The sequence below is a fragment of the Chiloscyllium punctatum genome, chromosome 9 (assembly GCF_047496795.1).
Source record: "Chiloscyllium punctatum isolate Juve2018m chromosome 9, sChiPun1.3, whole genome shotgun sequence".
In the NCBI taxonomy this organism is placed as follows: domain Eukaryota; kingdom Metazoa; phylum Chordata; class Chondrichthyes; order Orectolobiformes; family Hemiscylliidae; genus Chiloscyllium; species Chiloscyllium punctatum.
Window position 1 is genome coordinate 31,869,887 of NC_092747.1, and position 26,282 is coordinate 31,896,168.

Genomic DNA, 26,282 nt, shown 5'->3' on the forward strand with positions numbered 1-26,282 from the left:
GCCAGCATTGATAGTTACTTGTTACTTCCTCAAAGAATTCCAATAAATTAGACAAGCATAATTTCCTTTTCATTAAACCATATGACTCCCCCTACATCTTCTAAAGTCCCCTGCTGTAACCTCCTTAATGATAGATTCCAGCCTTTTCCTGATTGCAGATGTTAAACGAACTGAACCTGCCAGTTCTTTTATGACCCCTTTCTTTAATTCGAGTCATTTTCAAGCACCCTTTTCCCTTTTGATTTAAATAGCTTTACGTTCCTCTGCTTTTCAACTATTGGTTCACAATTATTTCTGGGATGTTATTTGAATCCTCAACATGAAAAATATCTGTTTGATTCATCTGCCATTTCCGTTTTTCCTATTATTAATTTGCTATCAATGTTAATCTCTCCCAACGAATTTCGTAGCAATTAAACATAGCTACAGCGTGAAATGGAATTATTAGGAATTAAGCTTCAGTATTGAATCCAGCCACTAGAGGGTAGCAGATTCAAACTTTGGGTGCCGCCTGCTGTTCTCATGAAATTTGCAATGAGGACTACACTGAGAAAGTGGAAAATTGAAAATCCACTAACATTCTTAAACAATTACTCGAAAATAATAGCAAAAATACACGAATATAGCATCTCTGTTCCAATAAAACTTCCAAAATGTTTTGGAGAGACGAAGGAATCCTTTTTAAAAAACGAAAAACGAAATGTAATATTTGTACAGCGCGCAAAATTGCGGCTATTTCCTACCGCAATGTAACTTAAGTTCTGAGCCGGAAAATGCTGCAAGGTTTATTTGGATCTTTACTTAGTGGCTGTTTTGCTTATTTTCGTTCTCAGAACTTTTTTCAGTTTCCTTGGTTGAAAAGGTCGCAGATCCTGGAACAGATGATGAAGAAAGAGGTTGCTGAAATTAATTAAAACATTTTCATGATAAACAATAGAAATTAACACAGCGAGTTGATACTGAAACACCGTAGTCTGGTGAAGTTAGTCTGCTTCGAATTTAATCAATGGAAATCACAGTAAACAAGTTAGAGTGAGGTTAATCTCTCTCTCACACACACACACACGGTGGGGGCAACCCAAATCCCTGGAATTTGCAACAACTTTTCAGAAGGTAACTCACTTGTGCAAATAATTATCTTGCTGAGGTGCAAGATTGACGATTGAATTTCCACTTGGATAAAAGTGTAAAAATAATCATTAGAAAACGATGTGGGCGTATATCATGCCTGGAATAGTAATTTCAAGTGGTTATGTGCATTTTAATGGATGTTAGACTTTCTCAGTAACTTTCATTATTCATGCTTGTGGCTAACCGGCTGGAGATTGGTCTGGTAGTCTGTATTTTACTGCTTTGGATGTGATCCACAGTCACTTTGCTGGTGAACTCACTCTTTTTTTTTCACAGGGGTAGGCGGTGGTGGTGTGTTATCTGGGCTGGTCCTCCTTCGAGCTCAGCTGTTGTATAAAAGCTAGCAGTTACTTTTCCTCTTGCCCATTCCAATTTCACCGCCGAGAAGGTGACAGAGCAGCCGAGATGAAGTTCTTGTTTTTAGGCACCTTCAGCCTCTTTGTTTTGACATCCTTTGATCAAGCCGAGTCATCTTACTATGACAAGATACTGTCTCACAGTCGAATCAGAGCGAAGGATAGAGGGTAAGTAAATTTTCATTTTGAAAGTAAAAGCCTAGAAATCCATGAAATTACACACTGGAAATGTGCTACTATAAAAATTATCAACCTCAAAAAAGAACCTGCTGTTGCAATTTTTCTGGGTAATTTAGTAAAGTGACTATAACCATGCCTCCTGCACACTCAAAGTTGAATTTGCAACAATATTATGCCATTTCACTCGCTTGGTTCACTTTGGACCTTGATATTTTTTGTTTCTGTTTGCAGACCTAATGTGTGCGCCCTTCAACAAGTGGCCGGGACCAAGAAGAAATACTTCAGCACTTGTCGAAACTGGTACCGCAAATCCATCTGCGGCAAAAAAGCGTAAGTTTTAATGAAACCCCCCATTCAAGGGATTTAAGGGTCGCGTAATGAAATGTCATTGGCTTCCTCCCTGCGATTTGCAAACCGCTATCTGTAACTTTGTAGCCAGCTGTTTATGTCCAAGTGGGAAGAAAACAAAAACTTAGACCATTACAATTGTTTTTTTTATTGATTCCAGAACTGATTGGTGTCAGTTTCAATACTGACAGAATCAAGGTGTTAATTTCTTGAGCAGGGTTAACCCAGGGAAGTTTTGACATTTTGAAAATCGAGTTCTGAGAAGGAACGGGAAACGAATTCAAACTACATTAAAATTAGTTAAAGTCAAGAATTACAATGGAATTGATATTTGATAAGTTTAAGAACCATTCTCTCAGCTTTTTCCATGGATTCACCACAATGCCATTCGGTCACCATCAATGTTCTATTTGGTGGGTAGTTTCACGCCTGGACTCCTTTGTTCCCCCTTGCCCCGCTAACACCACCCCATCTCTCCAAGCTGGACATACTAACATACACTAACTTGTCTGCACCAGTGACTGGCTTTCTCTGATACCAGCAAGTCCTGGACTAGGAGTTGAACTTGGAGCATTCTAGTTCAGAGGCAAAGGTGCTACTGCTAGAACTGCAAGACCCTTACATTTACAAACCCACTCTGCTGTCTAAGGTAACTTCCCTGAAATGGAATTGCAGAGTCTCATTTGCTGGTAGCGGATCTGTGACAGGAGCCTGTTTACACAAACAAGCCAGAATTCCCACAGGAAGGGAAGCAACTCTGGGGAAGTTGCAGGATATATGGTGCCTACTATTTCAGTGCAACAACCACTTGCATTTATATAACACCAATAATGCAGGAAGGAAAATCGGCCCAGAGAAGCAGGAACAATGGATGCTTGAGCTATACAGAAAGATATTAGGTGTATTCAAGAAAAAGTTGCTAAAATAGTTGAACTTCAAAGAAGGTGTTAAAGCGAGGTGAGGAACTCTAGAGCACACAGACCAGATGACTGAAAGCACAGTTGCCAAACATGGGATGGCAGTAGGAAGGTATTTTGGGTGATACAATAGAGTAAAACATTTATAATCGATAGAATTATACGAGGGACTATGGAATGTATGTTTTCACATCTATAATGGAATTGGCAAGTTTTATAGGGTGGGACGGAAGGTATTAGGCACATTGCCCTTTATTAGCAGAGGTAGCAATTATAAGAGCATGGAGGGTTTGACGGAGTTGTATATAACACCAGCTCAACCACAGCTTGAACACTCACTGCTGTACTACTCACCAATTTACAGGAAAGCTGAGATTTCACTGGACACTGAAGAGATTTACAGAGATGTTGCCAGGACTGCAGAACTTTAGCCATTGGATAAGCTGATACTGTTTTCCATGGAACAGATGAGATCAAAGGATGACTTAATTGAGGTGTACAGAATTATGATGGGCCTAGATTGAGGAAATATGGATGACTTATTTAGCTGAGCAGAGAGGTTGGGAACAGGGGAGCAGAGATTTAAAATAATTGTAGAAAATGTGATGAGGACACATTTTTCACCCAAAGTATAGTAGTCCTGGAACTCACTGCCTGAAGCCATGGGATAAAGTGTTTGAATGTTTACTGGAAGAGTTGAGTTCTGTGGAGCTGCAGAACCACAGGAAGGTGGGATAAAGTTAGGCAGCTGTTCATCGATTAGCATGAACTATACATGGAATGGTCTGTGTAGCAAAACGCCAAAATCAGAAGAACTGGGGGTTTGGATGAGTTGGAAGAAGTTTGAGATAGGGATGGATAAAGCCAACCATGGAACAAATTACAAATAAGAATGAAAAATTTGAAGCTGAATGCCGAGGATTCCCTATGAACATCCCAGATGGACATTTAACCTCCTGGATGCTACTGCTGGTAAGCCAGGAGCACATCTGTAATTTAGTTCATAGCTGGGTATCAATTAATACCCATCACAAATAAATTTTACCAAATTCACCAGGCATCATAGCATCCAATTTGTTTCGGTATTTTGTAAAATTAATGGAAACACCATACAACCTGAGATGTGGTTTGGATAGAGTCCACAGTACGTATCAAAGGCTTGTTTTTCTCCTGTAATATTTGATGTGACTGAAACAATTATAATCAGAAGTGCTCAATAATTGTCAACAGCATAATAAATTATGCCACTGACTGCCAATTCTTAGAGGTGCAAATCACAAAATAAAAACTATACAAAGGAAGATGGAACTATAATTTGATAAGTTTTAAGAATCAACATATAATTTGAACCTTATAGTTATGAACTTTGACCAAGGTGAGAGTTAGTGTTGTTAAAGAGAGCAATATTTTCTGTCTTTGGCAACCAATCGCAGATGAGATATAAAAGTTAAAAATCAACTACTTATGAGGAAATCAACAGATAGAGCACAATATAGACTATTCATTTCTGTTCTGTGTTATAAACTTAATTGATATCATGTGCCTGGATGTCATATGATTGAACCTTCTAAGATCAGTCTAACTGGGGGAGATAGAGACAACCTGTGTAGGTCAATAAGTAAAACCTTGTGCAGCACAGTGTTGGATGAAACAAAGTTTGCTGGTGTGTAGATTGGAAGGTCACTTAGGGGTCTTTACGATTCTGGAGATGACAAAGACATGGATAGACTTCAGTGGTAGAGGAGAAGGGGTACCAGGAGAAGTGTCCAGTGTGATTTAGTTGATCTAAATAGTGTATTTATATAACTTGAATGATTAAGGTTGGAAAACTACTAATGTCAATATCAGTGGATGAATGCTGAACATGCTTATGTGGTAATTCTCTGCTATTTTTACATTGCAATCACAGATTTGGAAGCAACAGATTAACTAAATTACCAGCATGGCTTTATTGTCCGGAGCTGGTAATAAAATTGTTCTTTTGCATTTATTCCTTGTCTTATTACGAGGGGTGTGCAAGATGATACTTCCAGTTTTAGTACCTTTGTGAAGTGCTTTCGGCTTTGAACCAGCATGAAATTGGAGTATAAATCTATTTAAGGGTCCAACCCATCCCCAGGGAGAATGGAATGCCACTCCTCAAAGAAAACAGTCTCAATTTCCTTTGGTTGGACACCACATGGAGTACAAATCTGTTGGGAGTGGGGGGGTGGGGGGGGGGTGTCAAATTTGGGATCTAAATTGAATGGCACACCAACCCAGCCTCATTTATATATTTGTGTGTGTTTTTTTTAAATCCACTGTTAAAGCCCATTCACAGTTTTTTGTGTTATGGCTAGACACAGCAGCAGTGGTGGCAAGAACTGGAACCATTTCACAGGAGGGAACTGTGTGCATCACACTTCCCATCCCATTTCTAAGCATTAAAGTTTTAACATGATCTGAGTGCTTTGCCAGTGCCTGTATCTAATATGATGCACACAGTTCCCTCCTGTGAAATGGTTCCAGTCCTTGCCACCCACTGCTGCAACGTCTAGCCATAACACAAAAATTGTGAGTGGGTTTTAACAGTGGATTTAAAAAAAAACACAGATTTTCATTGAAATGAAGCAGTGTTAATCTAACTTTGGTCAAATTGATGGTCTTGATCTCCAGATATGACCCATATCTCCAAGAGGTAGGCTCAAGTTGCCAGTGATTTTGCATTATATCAGCCTCTGAAAGATTTCCCCACCACTTAATCAGAGACTTGACCACATTAAAACCAATCTAGTACAAAAGAAAACATTGCAAGTGGCCTGAAAAATTTGGAAATTTAATGATGAACAATCTTCAACCTCGGGGAGAAGGCACTACTCTGTATGACACTAACTTGGCCGGATGTAAAGCTGAATACAAGTGTCCACATAAGTACAGGCAGTATTATATAGACAGCAGCAAGAACAGATCACTGAACACAGGCCAACATATAGAGTCATAAAGCCATAGAGTCATACAGCAAAGAAACAGACCCTTTGGTTCAACCAGTCCATGCCGAACATGATCCCAAACTCAACTAGTCACACATGCCTGCTCCTGGCCCATATCCCTCCAAACCTTTCCTATTCATGTACTAAGCCAAATGTCTTTTAAACATTGTAATTGTACCCACATCCACCACTTCCTCAGGAAGTTCATTCCACATGTAAACCACCCTCTGTTATTCAGTGATATAAAATTATCAGCTGATTTGCCTTGTGTTGTACAAAGTCATTAAAGTTTCCATTGACCAAAGAAGAATCTTAGACATGGACCTGTAGTATCACTGCAATCTGAGTACATGTTAAGCTCCTATTCTTCATATCAACATATTAAGAATAGTATGTCAGATATATGTTCTTACGTCTGCTATATGCTTGATAATTATACTTGACATTACAAAAGAAAATTATACTTTTCATTCAAACTGTCAGGTTAAAAGATACATTTAATAGTTTGCTTTTAGAACTTAGGTACTTAGTTCAAGACGTCAATACCTCTACTTTGGGTCCTAAATTTTGTACTGAGCTTTTATGCTATGAATTTGATTGATTAATCAAAATTGAAGTATCGGGAGAGTAGATCTGTGTTTTACTTTCTAATATTAATAATGAATGCTATAACCTCTGTTTTACTAATGAATCCCTCAACTATTTCAATAGATATACATCACTGTTAAGTGCATTGCCTATAGATATTAAACCTAGTACTTTTTCTCATCTATGTGTAAAATATTTAAATAACCTATGAAATTATTGTTCCATGTGCTCACACTTTCAGCAACACACTGAAACAACAAGCAAATGTATAGTGCATACTGAATTTCTCAAATAACTCAGGAAACAAAGTAACTGTGCAATATATCAAACTTTGCTGTTTAGTCAGGAACTGTTTTGTGCGATTGAAATGCAAATTCTCTGCCCACTTATATTCTGACTTTTATATCCTCAGCCTGCTCAGCTGTTCCAGTGAAATGCAACATAAGCTCAGGGAGCAGCACTCACTTTTTATTAGTTGCTTTACAGCCTTCCAGGCTCAATGTTGAGTTCATCATCTTCAATTTATTACCTCCCCTGCCATTTATTTATCCATTGAAAACAAAAAAATGCTGGAGATCACAGGAGGTCAGGCAGCATCCATGGAGAGAGAGCAAGCTAATGTTTTGAGTCTAGATAACTCTTTGTCAGAGCTGACATTATTTATGCATTTATTGTTTCTGCAGCTGCTTTTGTCATTCCTGCGTTATTAGCTCATCAAGAACCATCTTTTATTTCTTAATTTGCATATTGACATCTCTTTCTGCCTTCCCATCATTCGTTGTGTTAATTATCTCCTGCCTTCTATCTTCATCCCTAACAGATGCTGCCAAACCTCCTGTGCATTACCAGCATTTTCTGTTTTGCTTCAGATTTCCAGAATCTTTAGTACTTTGTGCTTCTATACCTAAGTGACCATTTGTAGTGAAGTTGCTTTGCTACGTCAGATTCTAAAGTGAAATATGACTATCAAATTTAACTAAAATTAATTAGTGTAGAAATTAGAATAAGGAAAAAGCTAAGCCAACTAAGTCCATTTGGGGTTATGATGCAATGATTATTGCGGAGATCTGGTTTTAACATGGCCAGAAATGGGAATTTAAAATTCCTGGTTCCAAGTCATTCAGAAAGAATAAGGAAGGTAAAAATCCAGGATGGGTGTGGAAGCATCGACCAAGGAGAATTTTGCAGATTTACAAGGGTGACATAACATGAAGTTTTAAAGACTGAATCTAATTGATTAGTATTTAGGAACAGAAAAGGATCTGTTAAATTGCTTGGTGTTTAATGTAGATTCCTAAAGAAGGCAATACAGGAAAAGATATGTTGGCAAGTTTCTGGGAATCATAAAAGTAATAGAAGAATAATTGTTTGGGTCTTTAATTATCCTAACAGTGAGTGGGACAAGATGGTGCAAAATCAGCAAAGGAGAAAAATACTCAAAGTGAATACAGGAGACATTCTTAATTTGTTACCTTTCCAGTTAAATGTGGAAGGAAGTGATGCTTATCCATGACTGGGGAATCATAGAATGATGCAACACTGAAAGAGGCCAATCAACCCATCATGCCTTTGCTGGCCCTTTATTTCTATCTCCATATACATTCACAGTAGTCCTTCCATTTACTCAACTTCCTTTTGACCATTACTGCCTCTATTATTTCAGGCAGTGCAATCCAGTCTAAATAAACTAATGTGAGTTGCATTTGTTTCAGTGATATCCTACCGTATTAAATTTAGGTTTAAAGTGGTTATACAATGAGACAAATCAAGTCAACATTGAACTGGAAAAGAGCTGGTTTCATTAGTTCCAAGAAAGATTAGGAAAACAGTAAATGAGAACGAGCAGACTTAACTAAGGATTACAAACTAAGAATATACCCATAATTAAGCTCCATGTAGCTGGTGTTTATTTTGATTCACTATTTCTTTATCCTCTTTCTTAGAATTCTCTTTGTCATGTGTCATTTCAAGGACCTTGCCTTTCTGCTTTGGGCACTTAATCACGTGGTTATATCCCAATTCACACCTGAAGTACTTAATAGTTGTTCCTTTGTTGTTTCTGAAACTCTTTCTTCTTTGTTTTTTTTTCATTTCTGTCTTCTATGGTAATGTCTCGATTTGAAAATACTCATCCTCATTTTAATGCTGCTAATCCTTCTGTGGTATTGATGCCTGTATCCATTATCTGTAGCATTTACAAATCCGGCACTTATTGATTCTTTATCCTTTGTGTTACTGTGGAATGGTCACTATGCCCCATGAAGAATTGTTTCCCTTGAACTTCTCAAGAACTGATATTTGATGCAACAGAGTCTCCTTCTCCAAGATCTGAACATAAGTCAAAACAAGGGGCCTATCTGCATGAGAACCTCTTGCATATTTTCAAGAATTTGAACATACATAATGCTGATCCAGGAATCCAACTGTAGCTTTGCCAACTTTTTGCATAAGCGGTTAATATCTATGCTGTAGTCTATCATGGAATGCCCATCTCTTCTGAAATCTATAAATCTGACTATAGGCATTTAACAGATCAACATGCTTGTGATTTCATCCAGAAAACTCTATCTAACCAATAGACATCCAGCTCACAAAATAGTTTACTTCTGACTTCATGTTTGATAGCTTATAACAATGCCAAGGCTACACCATTTTCCCCTTTGGTAGGGAATGTAACCAAAGTCCACATATCTGCTTTATTCTTCTACTGTCATATAGTTGACACTCAGAGAAGATTGAAAGGTATATTTTATATCCATTTTATATTTCCTTTCTGTTGTTTTCCACAATGGTTATCATTACAGGCATCTATAGAAATTGATAACTTTTCAAAAAAACAAATTTGAATATCCAGTCAATGGCCACAACAAGACTTTTACTATGGCAACTGAAAATACTGTTGATGAAACTCTGTTTTTGCAGGTCACTTGTACTTTAGAGTACAGAACAAAATTTTTTACATTTTAACCCAACTGAAAACCCACTTCATGGATGTACATTACACTGTCCCAGAAGTAGTCATTTAAAATTCCAAGAAAATCACCAAAGAGATTCATGGCTCTCATGGCTTTAGTTCCATTCCTTTTGAAGTCAAATAACATTTCTGTCAGTTTAGACCAGTGCAGGCAAGATGGGCTGATTGGTCTCCTGCACTGTAATGGTTCTCTGAATTTTCCTATAAACAAGGCCAACTTTCAATTCTTCTTTCCAATTTGGTCTTTACAATTTGAGTGCGCAAATCTGTGCAGCAAACCATAGATACTTTCAGGGTCTAGCTATTTTCTCTTTCATGCACCCTGGCAAACTAACTTTCTGAGTTTTGGGAATATGTTAGAAACCCTTCCTCTCAAAACCCATTTTCACGGTTATGTGAATCACATGTATTTAAGTAGAAATGCTGATTAGCTACTCTTGAAATTTCAACTGTCTATTATTATGAAATAAATAGACACTTTAAAGCACACTGTTCACAACGCCAAATTCTTAGTAATTTCCTTGGACTTTGGAAACTAGCCATCTAACCACATGTCACATGTCACTACCATCATCTTAAAGTGTGAGTACCTGGCACCTTGTATGCAACAGAACAATATGGACTTTCTATTAATCTTTAATACTCCCCTTTGGTCAGGTAGACTTCAGAAATGATCACATAACCTGATTCATGTTACCCAAATTTAAAGATATTGTGTCAAAACATAACAATAAATACGCAGGATGATGATTTACTGTTTGAAAACAAGATTTTAACTTTCAGCCTTCATTTTTGCGATAACCTCCTCTCCTATCATGTTCTATACTAAGCCTCTTGGTGAACGTTCGATGGAGCCAATATTTACACAGTTTCTAAACTCGCATATACATAGTTACATGTTATAAGAATATACCTTTTAACCTCAATAACCATAGCTTAGTTTGTGTCTATTTATAGGGGCTCAAGTAAATCCTCAGTTAATGACTACTGCCTACATACAATTAAACAGAACTTACATGCAATTAACAGATGCTGTGTATACGGACTTCCAAGAAACATTTGATTTAATTATTGCAAAACTATTCTATAAAATAGAAACGCATGGTAGAAAGTAAGTGATAATATGAAATTATAATTTACTAAAAGGTAAGATGCAGTGAGGGACCATGAAGAATAGTTTCCTCTTTGAGTCTTTTGGTGAGAGAGAATGTGTAGGATACTTGCCATTGCAAATCAGGACACCAAACACAAATAATGAAGTCATGTTGTATCTTTACAAATCAATAATTAGGTGTTAGCACAAGTATTGTGTACAATTTGGAGCAACACATTTTGACAAGATATAAAAGTATGTGAAAAACAACAGAGGAAATACATTGGGAAGCTAGCAGTCAGTATGGAGAGATTGGAGAAGCTGACATTGTTCAGGATCAGATAGAGATGCTAAAAATTATAAGAGGCTTCGGTGGAACAATTGGGAAGAAACTGTTTTATCTGGCAAGTAGGTCAATAACCAGAGGTCATAAATTTAAAAACAGCAAAGAAGTAATGAGAATGTTTTTCATGTAGGAGGTTGTGAAGATCTTGAACATCCACCAGAAAGGATGGTTGAATAAATTGCCTCAGGAATATTCAAAAGGCAATTGGTTGACTAATTTATATTACTGTGAAGAAAAACTGGGGCATGGGATTGAATTGTATTGCTGTTTCAATTGGGCTGAATGCCCTTTTCCTATGTCATAAAACACTGTGAATCACTTTAGTGATGTTGGAGAAGTCCCATAGAGCTATTTCTCCTTAAAGGCCATCTGTTCTTTCATGTTTGAAATATGTTCAAGTTTCCTTTATTGTAGATGGTTTTTACTATGGCTAGCTCCATTGAATATAAAGTTAACAATGAAAAATCAGCCAATGACATGTTTTTACAAGAATGATCCTTTGTCACTTCTCAAATAATTAAGGGATTGCTTATTTTAAATAAATAATTAAAAGGTGGTAATCCAGTAGTGAAGTCTGAACTGAACAGATGAAATAGCTCAACTGAAATGATGAAAAAAAAACGACTTATCCAGCATTAGAATAATTAAGTAAATATAATTGAAACATAACACAAAGGGATCTTGAGGCTGTGACTTCCAGAAACCTGGAACCCAGTTCAGACTTGAGGTATGAATGTTTCCACACTTTGATGCTTTCAGTGAAAGAAGTTCCAGTGATCGTTATTCTGTTGGCAGTCGAATGAATGTAGAAGTCTACAATTCAGCAATAAATGCTGTTTTAGTAATGCATCCATCCTTCCCACCAAAAGAAAATATTGGGTTATAAAATGTCTCAGTGGTGCAATAAAGTGTTCTTTTCTAAGAGTGTGGAATAGGAAGGAGTGCAGACAAATGCAGATAGACCATATCCTTGCATTTCAATTTACCAATGACAGGCCAAACCGTAGACTTTTAGATTCTCTCAACCTGCAATGAGCTGAAAATTCACATTGACTTGGAGTTATCATCTATTTTCAGAAAGAGCATTTTAGAAAAAGAGTCAAAGAAAGAGAAAAACCCAACACACTCCCATATCATGACTTGGAATCTGTAGTGATTGTAACAAGGTCAGCCAGGTGGACCTAATAGAATATGAATTCCCTGACTGGGGCTATTAACCTGGTCCAATCAGAGAGCCCTGACTGACAGAGAAGAACAGGAGTGTCAGGCACCCTGTTCACTCATAGACCTGGCTCTGAGAGAGCTGGATCAGTGCCGAGAAATCTCCATGTGTAAACAAAGGGCAACTTGGTGACAGGATACAAGCATCTATGGAATTATTGCAACGGCAATGAGAGAAAGAAAATACACTCCTGAAGAAATTCCCTCGCAACTGAAATCTTTGAGTTGGGGTAAGAATATCTGGCATCATGCTATTATTTTGGAAGCTTGACTCGTTCAATCCTGCCGTCAAAGACTGGGCCCAGTATGTGGAAAGAATACCTTTTTTTATGGGTAAATGACATTGGAGCAGATGAAATGCAATAATTAATTCTCCTGACAGCTTGTGGACCTGCAGCTTTTTTCAGTTATTCAGAGCCTAACTTTCCTTGAGACACCAGATACTAAACCTTTTCAAGAATTGATGGATTTAGTTAAGGAATATTATGACCCCAAGCTTTCTCTAACTCTGAGACATCATTGGTTTTACTCATAGAACATAGAACATAGAAAAATACAGTGCAGTACAGGCCCTTTGGCCCTCGATGTTGCGCCGATCCAAGCCCACCTAACCTACACTAGCCCACTATCCTCCATATGCCTATCCAATGCCTGTTTAAATGCCCATAAAGAGGGAGAGTCCACCACTGCTACTGGCAGGGCATTCCATGAACTCACGACTTGCTGAGTAAAGAATTGAACAATTGAAGAAACAGGGGAATTGGTATTGGGATTTTTGACGAGGTTAAGTTGAATGGTGGAGGCATGTGACTTGGTTTAACCCTTAATGAGATGCTGAGAGACTGTTTGTTTCATGTGATTAATGATATAACCGTGCAAAAGTGCTGATTAGCTGAAGCCCAACTGGATGTCAAACAGGCACTACAACTGGCTTTAACATTGGAAAATGTGGTAAGTGAAGCATGTGAGTTTCAGGGTATTTTGATGGAAGTGGACGCTCTTGCTAGTCCAACTGAGCTTGGGAACACCACTTGAATGAAGGCAATTGCATAGCCTCATTCAGGGCATGTCCTGAACAGAAGGACCCTCGGTCAGCCCACAACAAAACCCAAAACAAAGCCAAGCCTCAGCCAAATGGTTAACATTTTCTTCAGGATCCAAGCCTGCAAGCCATTGTAGTTGCTGCCACTATTGCAGACTTGAGACTGCAAAAGAGTCTCACCAGACCTAAATTGAGTAAGAGAACTCATAGGCTGGTATCTGGGAGAGTGCACACCCTGGGAAGTCCACCTACATGTGGTTCAGGAACATCCAAATCAGAACCAATCAAAATAATCATCTGGTGAAATGGTCACTGGGTTCCAGTAGAGCTTGATACCGGTGCAGTCTTTGCAGTGATTGCAGAACCAAGCTTTCACAACATTTCACTCCAACCCTTAAATTTGTACAAGACCTCAGCTACACTGAGAACCTAGACCAGGGAACCATTGCAAAGTAAGGGTACAACTTCAATTCCAATCTCCTCTGAGAAGCAGCTGGTTCGGTTCCCACTGATTGTAGTAAAAGCCCAAGCTTGACGGAGTGAAATTGGTGGAGAAAGGCTCACTTAGATTGGCTCAACATTTTTCAATTAGAATGACCATCTGAGTGAAATTCCAATTATATCATTCAGGAAGGTTGAGGGGCTGTCAAAGGAGCCAATGTCACCATACATGTTGACCAGGAAGCAATTCCATGATTCTGCAACGTCTGTCCAGTGCCTTTGCTTTACAGGCAAAAGTAGAGGCAGAAACCAGGAGGCCGGAAAGTGAAGCAATGATCAGATCATCCAGATTGCAGAATGGGCAGCATTAGTCATACTGAATATGAAGACCAATTGGTTGTTTCGTCTTTGTGGGGATCTTAAACAAACAGTAAACTGCTTTTCACAGCTGGATAAATACCCGATCCCTCATATGGAGGATTTATAAGCAAAGCTGACAGGGAGCTGTCCTTCACAAGACTGGACATGATATATGTCCACTTGCAATTGCAATTAGATGGGGACTCCCAGATGTATGTTACAATTAATACCCATAAGGATTTGTATCCTTATACAAGACTACCATTTGGGGTATTGTCAGCCTGTGCAACGTTTCAACGGACAATGGAGAACATTTTACAAGGTCTACCCTAGGTTGCCAATTATCTAGATGATTTTCCCATCACAGGGAAAACTAATAAGGAGCACTTGGAGAACTTGGATATAGTCCTTAGATGTTTCTTCCAGGCGGATCTACACTTTAGAAAGGAAAAATGTGTGTTCCAGACACCCCAAGTGACGTAATTGGGCCACATAGTCGACAAGACCAGGTTACACCCATTGCATGATAAAGTGAGGACGATTAATGGTGCCCCTGCTCCCACATCAGTACTGGAGCTTAGATCTTTCCTTGGGCTGGGGAATTATTGCAGAAAGTTCATACATAATCTGGCCTCCATCCTGGCACCTTTTGGATCAGTTCTTGAAAGGGTCAGCCTTGGAAATGGTCTTGCAGCCAAGCCAAAGCTTTCAGGGAAGTGAAGAAACAGCTACCATCCTTTAAGGTGTTGGCACACTGGGATCACAAACAAGATCTGGTATCGACATGTAATGCCCAGATTGCCAACAAGGATAAAAGTTACTGCCAAGTGTTGGTCACAGATAATGGGCCATCATTTACCAGCAGGGAACTTGAAAATTTCCTAATGTCAATTGCTATATAAGGACAGCTCCATACCATCCATCTTCCAATGAGCTGGCAGAAAGACCTTGAAGGCAGGCTTAAAGCAACAGCCTACAGCTTCAGTAGACACCAAACTGTCCCGATTCCTTTTTGATCACCCCTCATGCAACTACAGGGATAGCTCCAGCAGAGTTGCTACTGGCTCTGAACCAGATTATAACTGATCTTCCTGGACTGGGCAGGGAGGATGAAACAACATCAGAAATGCCAATGCTGGGTACAAGATTCCGCTCAGCAAGAGAGACAGTTTGCTTCAGGGAACAAAGTTTTATGTAGGAACCACAGGAGTGGCCCTGCATGGGTAAGAGGCACAGTCAAGGCAAGATCAAGTCCAGTGATGTATAAAGTTCAGATAGGATGGATGGTTCTGAGCAAGCACATGGACCATATGACAGCTGCAAACTTGCAAACAATGTGGGAACAACATGGCTCTCTGACTGCCTTTCTGACTGTTCCTGAACCCATGGGTCTGACCTCTCCATCAAATGTTGAAGCGACTTGGGAATCTGAGATGGACATGGCAGATGTCACCACCTTAATGCCCTTGCAGCCTGAAGAAGAGAATGAATTTCTGATTGAGGCTGTTAATCTGGTCCAATCAGGGAGCCCTGGCTGACCGATACCAACAGGAGTGTCAGACATTCTGTTCCCTCACAGAGCTGGCTCTGAGGGAGCTGGATCAGTGTTAAGGACTCTCCATATGTAAATAGTGGGTGGCTTAGTGACAGGATACCAGCCTCTGTGGAGGGATTTCAGAGTCTTGATAGGTTGTCACACCAAGGAGCAAGTTAGAGAATCACATTTGTTATTTTGCTTGAACCTTGCCCTTGTTGTCAACAATATAGTTGTGGAGAGGAATTCCATTCCTTACAGAGACCAACAGGGGAGGACAAAACAAGAGGAATTTACGCCTTAAATTGCATTCACTTTTACCATTGCACCAGTGATAGAGGTAAAGGAGACTCAAGGTAAGGGGATGGAAAAACAGAATGTAAAATAATGGATGCTGATCCTTAAAAAAAGGAAAACAAAATTGGTTAGCATTGATGCAACTGGTAAGAAGAGAAAAGATACAAGCTTGCATTTATATTTGCAAGGATACTGTCCTCCCAATGTTGACCAAGTGAGAAAGGAGCAATAAAGAGGAGGTGAAATATTCCCTCACTGCAAGGGCCAATCAGCAGCAAAGTATTCCTGAAGGAAGCCTCTTCTTCTTGTACAGCTGAACCTTATATTTCTTTGGCAAGGTGGCCATTGTGTCAAGATTTTGAAGGGTTTTATGCCATGAAGTCCAATGAGCTCTCTCTCTCTCTCTCTCTCTCTACCTCATCAAATCTGCCAAATTAACTCTCTATGCCACCCTAAAGTATCCCCCATTTGTGATTCTAGTCCTGTTTTATCCTGTGGCTTTCCTGGAAAATCTCACAACTCAGTGGATGTTCATCAAAATTCACACATCCCTCACGCCTGAGGTTTCTTTAAAAGGCTACTATGTACCTGGACTGGCATTGGCAATCTGGTGTTGTCCATCACTGCAGCCACAAAGCCACTCTGCTGATGGCATGAGCCAACATGGCTGACACATGCTTGCACATACAACCCCATTCTCTCACCCTGTCATTATTGACCACTACACTAGACAGTTTCCTTGTTTGTAGCTACATCTCAATTAAACACCTTCTGTAAGGCAGTACTACTCTATCCTCAGTGCCCACTGGACACCCACAACCTCTCATTGGCCAGGTATGCAATTCAGCCTTGAACTTCTATTGACAGGATTCTAGGTAATCCAAGGTGGAGGACAGGAAGAATTTCTGGCTGTAAGAGCTGCTCCTTTTTTTTTGAGATATTTTAGGTGTTGGGGGTGATTTCCTCGAATTCCAGGGGCAGTAATTATTGTTTTATATGCTGTTGCATTGTTTTGGAACTCTTGAAAAAAAAGTCAAAACAACAGCAGTTTTAAAAGAGAGAAGAGCAGACAAAGGAAACATATGGTGAGGACAGTGCAGGAGACAGAGAGACAGAGAACCTGCACAGTCACTGCCTTTGCTGTTTTTGAATTCATGTGTCGCTGGGCATCGGAGTGCATCTGGGAAAATTAACAAACAGTGAATTTCACAACTAATCTTGGAGGAACCGGTTTGGGTGAAGTTCACAGCAGAGAATCAGGTAAGTTGATTGTTGTTTTAAGTCTGTCCAAGAGAAAGGCTGTATTAGTAAGTACAGTGGGTTCTTTCTTGATTATATCTTCTTGGAGATAAGTCTCTTGATTAAACTTAAAATATAAGCCATAGCTATTAATTTAACCTGGGGCAGTGTTTTGTAGAGGAATAAGGCGGTGTTATTTTCTGAGTCTGTAGATTGTGAAGGAGCAAAAATGGCCTTTGCAGTGAGATGTACTTCTTGTCAGATGTGGTAGTTTAAAGAGAGATTAAGGGTTACTGCAGACTATATCTGTTGGATGCGAATCTTATCAGATCGAGTGGATCGGTTGGAGAGACAGATAGAAGTGATGAGGAATTTGCAACAGCAACAGCATGTGATGGATGGCAGTTATAGGAAGGGGGGAAAGTCTTAGATACAGTCACATAGATGGGTTAACACCAGGAAGGGTATGGGAGGTCGGCACCTAGGTCAGGAGTCTTTTGTGGATATACCCATTTCAAACAGGTATGCTGTTTTGGAAAATGTAGGGGTGATGGATTCTCAGGGGAACATAGCACGAACAGCCAAGTTTCTGGTATTGAGACTGGCTCTAATGCAACGAGGGGTATGTCGGCTTCCAAGAGATCAATTCTGTTAGGGGATTCTGTAGTCCGAGGTACAGACAGGCGCTTCTGTGGCCAGCAGAGAAAAAGCAGAATGGTGTGTTGTTCCCCTGGTGCCAGGATCAAGGATGTCTCAGAGAGGGTGCAGAATGTTCTCACAGGGGAGAGGGGCCAGCAAGAGGTCATTGTCCACATTGGAACTAACGATATAGGAAAGGAAAAGGTTGAGATTCTGAAGGAAGATTACAGAGAGTTAGGCAGAAATTTAAAAAGGAGGTCCTCAAGGGTAGTAATATCTGGATTACTCCCAGTGCTATGAGCTAGTGAGGGCAGGAATAGGAGGATAGAGTAGATGAATGCATGGCTGAGGAGCTGGTTTATGGGAGAAGGATTCACATTTTTGGATCATTGGAATCTCTTTTGGGGTAGAAGTGACCTGTACAAGAAGGACGGATTGCACCTAAATTGGAAGGGGACTAATATACTGGCAGGGAAATTTGCTAGAACTGCTTGGGAGGATTTAAACTGGTAAGGTGGGGGGATGGGACCCAGGGAGATAGTGAGGAAAGAGACTGGTACAGTTGAGAACAGAAGTGACTCAAATAGTTAGGGCAGGCAGGGACAAGGTAGGACTAATAAATTAAGCTGCATTTATTTCAATGAAAGGGGCCTAACAGGGAAGGCAAATGAACTCAGGGCGTGGTTAGGAACATGGGACTGGGACATCATAGCAATTACGGAAACATGGCTCAGGGATGGGCAGGACTGGCAGCTTAATGTTCCAGGATACAAATGCTACAGGAAGGATAGAAAGGGAGGCAAGAGAGGAGGGGAAGTGGAATTTTTGATAAGGGATAGCATTACAGCTGTGCTGAGGGAGGATATTCCCGGAAATACATCCAGGGAAGTTATTTGGGTGGAACTGAGAGATAAGAAAGGGATGATCACCTTATTGGGATTGTATTATAGACCCCCTAATAGTCAGAGGGAAATTGAGAAACAAACTTGTAAGGAGATCTCAGCTATTTGTGAGAATAATAGAATAGTTATGGTAGGGGATTTTAACTTTCCAAACATCGACCGGGACTGCCATAGTGTTAAAGATTTAGATGGATAGGAATTTGTTAAGTGTGTACAAGATAATTTTCTGATTCAGTATGTGGATGTACCGACTAGAGTAGGTGCAAAACTTGACCTACTCTTGGGAACTAAGGCAGGACAGGTGACTGAGGTGTCAGTGGGGGAGCACTTTTGGTCAGCGACCATAATTCTATTCATTTTAAAATCATGATGGAAAAGGATAGACCAGATCTAAAAGCTGAAGTTCGCGACTCTCTGTGTGGAGTTTGCACATTCTCCCCGTGTCTGCATGGGTTTCCTCCAGGTGCTCCGGTTTCCTCCCACAGTCCAAAGATGTGCAGGTCAGGTGAATTGGCCATACTAAATTGCCCATAGTGTTAGGTAAGGGGTAAATGTAGGGGAATGGGTGGTTTGCGCTTCGGCGGGGCGGTATGGACTTGTTGGGCCGAAGGGCCTGTTTCCACACTGGAAGTAATCTAATCAAATCTAAATGGGAGAAAGGCCAATTTTGATGGTATTAGACAAGAGCTTTCAAAAACTGATTGGAGGCAGATGCTCGCAGGTACACGGCTAGAAAATGGGAAGCCTTCAGAAATGAGATAATGAGAATCCAGAGAAAGTATATCCTGTCAGGGTGAAGGGGAAGGCTGGTAGGTATAGGGAATGCTGGATGACTAAAACAAATTGAGGGTTTGTTTAAGAAAAAGAGGAAGTATATGTCAGGTATAGCCAGGATAGATCGAGTGAATCCTTAGACTATAAAGGAAGTAGGAGTATACTTAAGAGGGAAATCAGGAGGGCAAAAAGGGGACATGAGATAGCTTTGGCAAGTAGAATTAAGGAGAATCCAAAGGGTTTTTACAAATACATTAAGGACAAAAGGGTAACTAGGGAGAGAATAGGGCCCCTCAAAGATCAGCAAGGCAGCCTTTGTGTGGAGCCACAGAAAATGGGGGAGATACTAAATGAATATTTTGCATCAGTATTTACTATGGAAAAGGATATGGAGATATAGACTGTAGGGAAATAGATGGTGACATCTTGCAAAATGTCCAGATTACAGAGGAGGAATTGCTGGATGTCTTGAAACGGTTAAAGGTGGATTATTTTCCAGGACCTGATCAGGTGTACCCGAGAACTCTGTGGGAAGCTAGAGAAGTGATTGCCGGGCCACTTGCTGAGATATTTGTATCATCGATAGTCACAGGTGAGGTGCCAGAAGACTGGAGGTTGGCAAACGTGGTGCCACTGTTTAAGAAGGGCAGTAAAGACAAGCCAGGGAACTATAGACTGGTGAGCCTGACCTCAGTGGTGGGCAAGTTGTTGGAGGGAATCCTGAGGGACAAGATGTACATGTATTTGGAAAGGCAAGGACTGATTAGGGATAGTCAACATGGCTGTTTGCGTGGGAAATCATGTCTCACAAACTTGATTGAGTTTTTTGAAGAAGTAACAAAGAAGATTGATGAGGGCAGAGCAGTAGAAGTGATCTATGTGGACTTCAGTAAGGCATTCGACAGGGTTCCCCATGAGCAAAGTTAGATCTCATGGAATACAGGAAGAACTAGCCATTTGGAAACAGAACTAGCTCAAAGGTAGAAGACAGAGAGTGGTGGTGGAGGGTTGTTTTTCAAACTGGAGGCTTGTAACCAGTGGAGTGCCACAAGGATCGGTGCTGGGTCCTCTATTTTTTGTCATTTACATAAATGATTTGGATGCGAGCATAAGAGGTACAGTTAGTAAGTTTGCAGATGACACCAAAATTGGAGATGTAGTGGACAGCGAAGAGGTTACCTCAGATTACAACAGGATCTGGACCAGATGGGCCAATGGGCTGAGAAGTGGCAGATGGAATTTAATTCAGATAAATGTGAGGTGTTACATTTTGGGAAAGCAAATCTTACCATTAAGTGTGTAAGTCCTGCTAAGGTCCTAGGGAATGTTGCTGAACAAAGAGACTTTGGAGTGCAGGTTCATAGTTAGTTGAAAGTGGAGTCACAGGTAGATAGGATAGTGAAAAAAGTGATTGGTCCTTTATTGGTCAGAGTGTTGAGTACAGGAGTTGGGAAGTCATGTTGCGGCTGTACAGGAAATTGGTTAAGCCACTGTTGGAATATTGCATGCAATTCTGGTCTCCTTCCTATCGGAAAGATGTTGTGAAACTTGAAAGGGTTCAGAAAAGATTTACAAGGATGTTGTCAGGGTTGGAGGCTTTGAGCTATAGGGAGAGGCTGAACAGGCTGGGGCTGTTTTCCCTAGAGCGTCGAAGGCTGAGGGGTGACCTTATAGAGGTTTACAAAATTATGAGGGGCATGTATAGGATAAATAGATGAAGTCTTTTCCCTGGGGTCGGGGAGTCCAGAACTAGAGGGCATAGATTTAAGGTGAGAGGGGAAAGATATAAAAGAGACCTAAGGGGCAATGTTTTCACGTAGAGGGTGGTGCGTGTATGGAATGAGCTGCCAGAGGAAGTGGGGGAGGCTGGTATAATTGCAACATTTAAGAGGTATTTGGATGGGTGTATGAATAAGAAGGGTTTGGAGGGATATTGGCCGGGTGCTGGCAGGTGGGACTAGATGGGGTTGGGATATAGGTCGGCATGGACGGGTTGGACCGAAGGGTCTGTTTCCATGCTGTACATTTCTATGACTCTATGACAACCAGGTGAAATTAACAAAACAAGAGGAGACGTAGTCCGCTCCCACAATGCAAACCAAGAATTCCCCACCCCAGACAGATCCCTACAAGTAAGAAGCCTGTCTGTGCAAAACAGCACATAAGAACAACTGTTTAGCCTTTAGGGTCTGGCTGAGGTACTCACACATGGCATGGTGAAGCAAGGAAAGACTGGGTGCAGTGTGCATGCAAATAAGTACTAAGTGAGCAAGCAGCCCTGAGATGCTGCCAGGTGCAGACTGTGAGCTGCATGCCTGTGCCTGCAAGCAGTGTTCTTGCTGTAGTTTCTCAGTGCTAGGTGCTAGGTACATCCTGCAATGCAAGCCTGTGCTTTATAACCATCCTGCAGGCAAATCTAAGAGATGCCATGAGGATCATAGGGGATTGTCAAATCTTGGACACCAGTATCCATGAATGAGACATGCATATGAATTGTGTCTTGAGATTCCATTACATGGTGAGCAAATAAAGGCTCTTCCCAGTCAGTGATGAGCTAAAGTCACCAGGCACCTGCTGTGATTTCCATATTGAAAACTCTTGATGTATTGTTTGTTTTGTGCATTTAACATGATAGGAAGCTGCATGTTAATGAAGTGAGATGTGCGGTCAATAAGGCATTTTAAAAGTAATTATCCCCTTTTAATTAGCAGTTGGTTGCTGCCTAGAGAGAAACTCTCCTCAATGGCCATGAGAGGTTAAAAGATTCGGAGCATTGCTCCCAATGTTGAGCCAGGTCTTACTGAACGTCTTGTGTGATTCTACCACAAATCCTGCCATCACCCATGTCAGTCAGACAACTATACAATCCATCCCATGGTTTCTGCTCGTTAAGGCAGCATTATAGAGATTGAAGGATGGATCATCTGTCTGCCTATCCTTCTGGGATATATTTGTCCCTTTTACATGGGAGAAAGCGAAGAAAACCTTCATTATCCAGTTGAAGGAACCTACAGTATACCACAGTGTCACTCCATGGTGCTCAATCTTTAAATTTAATTTGTGTTGAGCCCACGGTTGGATCTTATTGCTTTTACATGTCAGCATTTTGGCTTTTCAGGAATCTACTGTTCTAAAGTCTCATGCGGTAATCCATATTTACATATTAGGTAACAGTAAATAGATGTGTTTATGTGAGAGCTGGACTTTGTAAAACATTTGACAATTGAATATTGCAATAATGGAACACCAGCTTTGAGAGAGATCCTACTTGTGGACAGACCATCTGTAGTTAAATGTAAAATGCACAAGTAATAGAATCTCAAATCAGAACAGATGACACTGAAAATAGTCAATGAGTCAAATGCTGCCTGTGGAGAAGAGAAATTAACATTTCAGATGTAACCATTCGTCAGTTCACTCCACATTATCAGTAATGTTAGTTTCTGGGGAAATCAAGTCATTTATTTTTGCAGGCTAATTAGGGAGATAAGCTAGTCAGAAAGTTCTTTAATTGTTAAGCTGTCTCCGCACTTTCCGGTCTATGGGAAATAGTGGCCAATGCGAAAACTAGCCTCAAGAAATACTGTATCTGAATCAGATAAGATAGGACACTCACTATGTCTGCAGCATTATATATTATACACTCGAGTTATTGTTCCTCGAAGCATTGACATTGGTTGCTGCCCAGTGATTCTTTCAGAAGCAGGTCTGGGCTCATATTCTGTAATGACCTCTACCAAGATAATTTTCTTGTGTAGACACTCAATGAAACATGTGGAACTTGGGCATTCAGACCATAGTCTGGCATGACTATTTTCTGCTTTTAAAAAATGTATACCATGTAGAAATGTGCTGTTTATTGAAATTAATATGCTATCCCAAGTGCAAAGATTTCTTGTAATCGTGGTTGGAAAGAATATTTATTTGTCCAGATGGATTCCTTCCAAAATGCAAACCTTTTTCCAAGAATTTCAGCATAGAAGATGATTTCTGCTGGGAACAGGTAGAATGGACAGTAATTAATTGTACTGTTCAGCCACATCTGCATTTGCTATTACTACACGTACTGGGCCATTTGCTCAAGTCATCCAGAATACTCAGTGGAGATAGGGGCATTCTATATTTCTCCAAAACTCGAAACTTGTGAATGCGTTGTGGCATTCTATGTATGGTTCAGTGTGTGCAAACTCAGACGCTCAAAAATTTGATGACTGCAAATTATTTCTCGCATCATTTCAATGATTGAATTATTTGAATTCACCTACTCCAATCAGTAGGTGTGTTGGTCACACAGACATGGGTGACATGGGGGAAAAATGGAGAAAGGAAGAAGCAGAACGTTCAGAAGGGCTCCTCAATCTAGGGACTGGCTGGTCACAGCTCATGTAAAGTGTGCACAAATATAAAGAGTGACTCGGTGACAGGATACCAATGTCTGTGCAGTTATTTCATGTATACAACATTTTTCAGTCAGCTAGAGCTTTGAGTCTTTTAATGAGCTGAAATTTTATTTCTAGTCTTCTATGAATCTTATGGATTTGCAAGAACATTTTGCAGAGGATGTAGTAGTAAAATTAAAATTGTGTATTTTTTTTACATTCTAATAGCTTCGGTACAAGAATAAAGTGATTTGCTTTGACTGAAGTAAGTGTTAACACATGTTTTGGGGTTTGGTGGATGGAATTCCTACACAGTTACCTACTTTGGTGTCAAATAAAATGAGTATCATAGTCAAGTGGTTAGACCGTCAGACTGCAAACCTAGAGGTTATAAATGGTGAATTTGTACTATATAACCTGGTAATTTGCGGTTGAATCATTGTTTAAAAATCAGTTGGTTTACTGATGTCCTTCGGGTCTTCCTTGTTGGTTAGCCTGTGACTAGTTTTGGAGGCTGCCCAGGTACACAGTAGTGTTTGTGTGTCAGCTTGAGCAATGTTAATGTGGCAGGCTTCAAGCCTCTTTTCTTGGTCTTCTGCTTGTGGGGCTCCTCAGGTTGGATCATCTAAAGAACATGGCACTCTGCTCTGTTCATGGGACTGAGCCAACCAGAAAGTAAATGCAAAAGAAAAAGCTGTGGATGTTGAAAATCTGAAATAAAAACAAAATGTGCTGAAACTGCTAGGCAGGTCAGTCAGCATGTGGGAGACATTTTTCAGATTGAGAGGACCTCGTATTAGGGTCCAACTAGAAACATCAGTGCATTACCGGGGTCATCAGAAGCATCAAGACTAGTAGTTGTGGAACTTTAGCTGTAACTTAGAACTTTTGGAGAGCAGCCTGATACCATTAGAGCAGCCCTGTACTATAGCCTATTCAATTTCCTTTCCTCTGCCATTGGAACAAGTTTTACATCAACATTGTGGTTAAATCCCCCAGTGCTTACTGTGTGAGACCAGCCCTGTGAATTTATGTTTGTATCATTGGCTGCCAGTCAGAATGCCTGAGAAATCTCCATGGGCCTGAGAAGCTTGCAGATACATTTAATGTTTATTTGTTCCGTATTCCATTCAGGACCGAGACTCCCTTGTCAGATTGCCACTCCCAATTTTTGCATTGCACTCATGAGCTTTAGCCTATTTGACACTTCTTGTTATCATAAATTTGTTCCGCTAGTTATTTTTGAAAAGAATGTAAAACATTTTTATATTCGTCGTAAGATCTACTGATCTTCAACATTACTACATCCTGACATGACTTTATATTGTGCCAGCCTTACTTGGTAGTGTTCATGCCTGTAAATTAGAGCATTTGGGGTTAAGACCATAAAAAATAGATACAGTAGCCCTTCCTGCCTGCTCTGCCATTTAATCTGATCTGACATTCTTCATGTCCAATTTCCTGACCTTTCCCCCATTACCCATTGATTTCCCGACTGATCAAGAATCTATCTTCGCCTTAAATATGCACCAGGAGTGGGTTTGAATCGCACTCAAGAGGCAGGAATACCTAATCTAGACTGAAACAACTAGCACTGAGTGAGTGTTCTGCTGTCTTTAGATGAGAGCACATATTGGCTGTTTGAAAAACAAAGCAGATAAGTGGATTTTAAGTGCGACCTTAAAGTAAGTCTGCAGTAGTGAGTTCTTTCTTGTTTATTGGATTACTTACAGTGTGGAAACAGGCCCTTTGGCCCAACAAGTCCACACCAAACCGCTGAAGCGCTCCCACCCAGACACATTCCCCTACACCGAACATTATGGGCAATTTAGCATGGCCAATTTACCTAATCTGCACATTTTTGGACTGTGGGAGGAAACCGGAGCACCCAGAGGAAACCCATGCAGACACGGGGAGAATGTGCAAACTCCACACAGTCAGTCGCCTGAGGCAGGAATCGAACCCAGGTCTCTGGTGCTATGAGGCAGCAGTGCTAACCACTGTGCTACCGTGCCGCCCAATTATATGTTTTATTGAGCTACGTCTCTTGACTAAACTTAAAATATAAGCCATAAGTATTAATTTAACCTGGAGCAGTGTTTTGTAGAGGAATTAGACAGTGCTATTTTCTGGGTCTGTGGATTGAAAGAAGCAAAAATGGCCCTTAGTAGAGTGATATGCTGTTCTTGTCGGATGTGGGAGTTTAGGGAGAGTTTACGGGTTACTAAGGATTATATCTGCAATAAATGTCATTGGTTGCGAATCCTATCAGATTGAATGGATCAGTTGGAGAGGCAGTTAGATGCAATGAGGAATTTACAAGAGCAAGGGGGATGTGGCAGTTATAGGAAGGAGGGAAGTCTCCGATACAGTCACATAGATGGGTTAACTTCAGGAAAGGTAAGACAGGTAGGCAAGTAGTGCAGGAGTCTTCTGTGGCGATCCTCATTTCAAACAAGTATACTGCTTTGGAAAATGTAGGGGGTGATGGATTCTCAGGGGAATGTGGCATGAACAACCAAGTTTCTGGTATTGAGACTGGCTCTAATGTA

The 26,282-nt window shown here is 40.4% G+C and overlaps 1 protein-coding gene across 9 annotated transcripts in view; it reads left to right on the forward strand.

Moving 5' to 3' along the window:
* Positions 1-1,404: 1,404 nt before the first annotated feature.
* LOC140481264 (periostin-like) overlaps positions 1,405-26,282 on the forward strand; it is a 108,180-nt gene continuing 83,302 nt past the window's right edge. For 6 of the 9 annotated variants that reach the window (XM_072577171.1, XM_072577174.1, XM_072577177.1 and 3 more), the window contains exons 1-2: positions 1,406-1,655; positions 1,899-1,997. In XM_072577171.1, coding sequence (XP_072433272.1) covers positions 1,537-1,655; positions 1,899-1,997 — 218 coding nt within the window. In that variant the 5' untranslated portion in view covers positions 1,406-1,536. Of the gene's footprint in view, positions 1,656-1,898; positions 1,998-26,282 lie in introns of all 9 variants that reach the window. The other 3 variants (XM_072577172.1, XM_072577175.1, XM_072577180.1) reach the window with 2 other exon arrangements.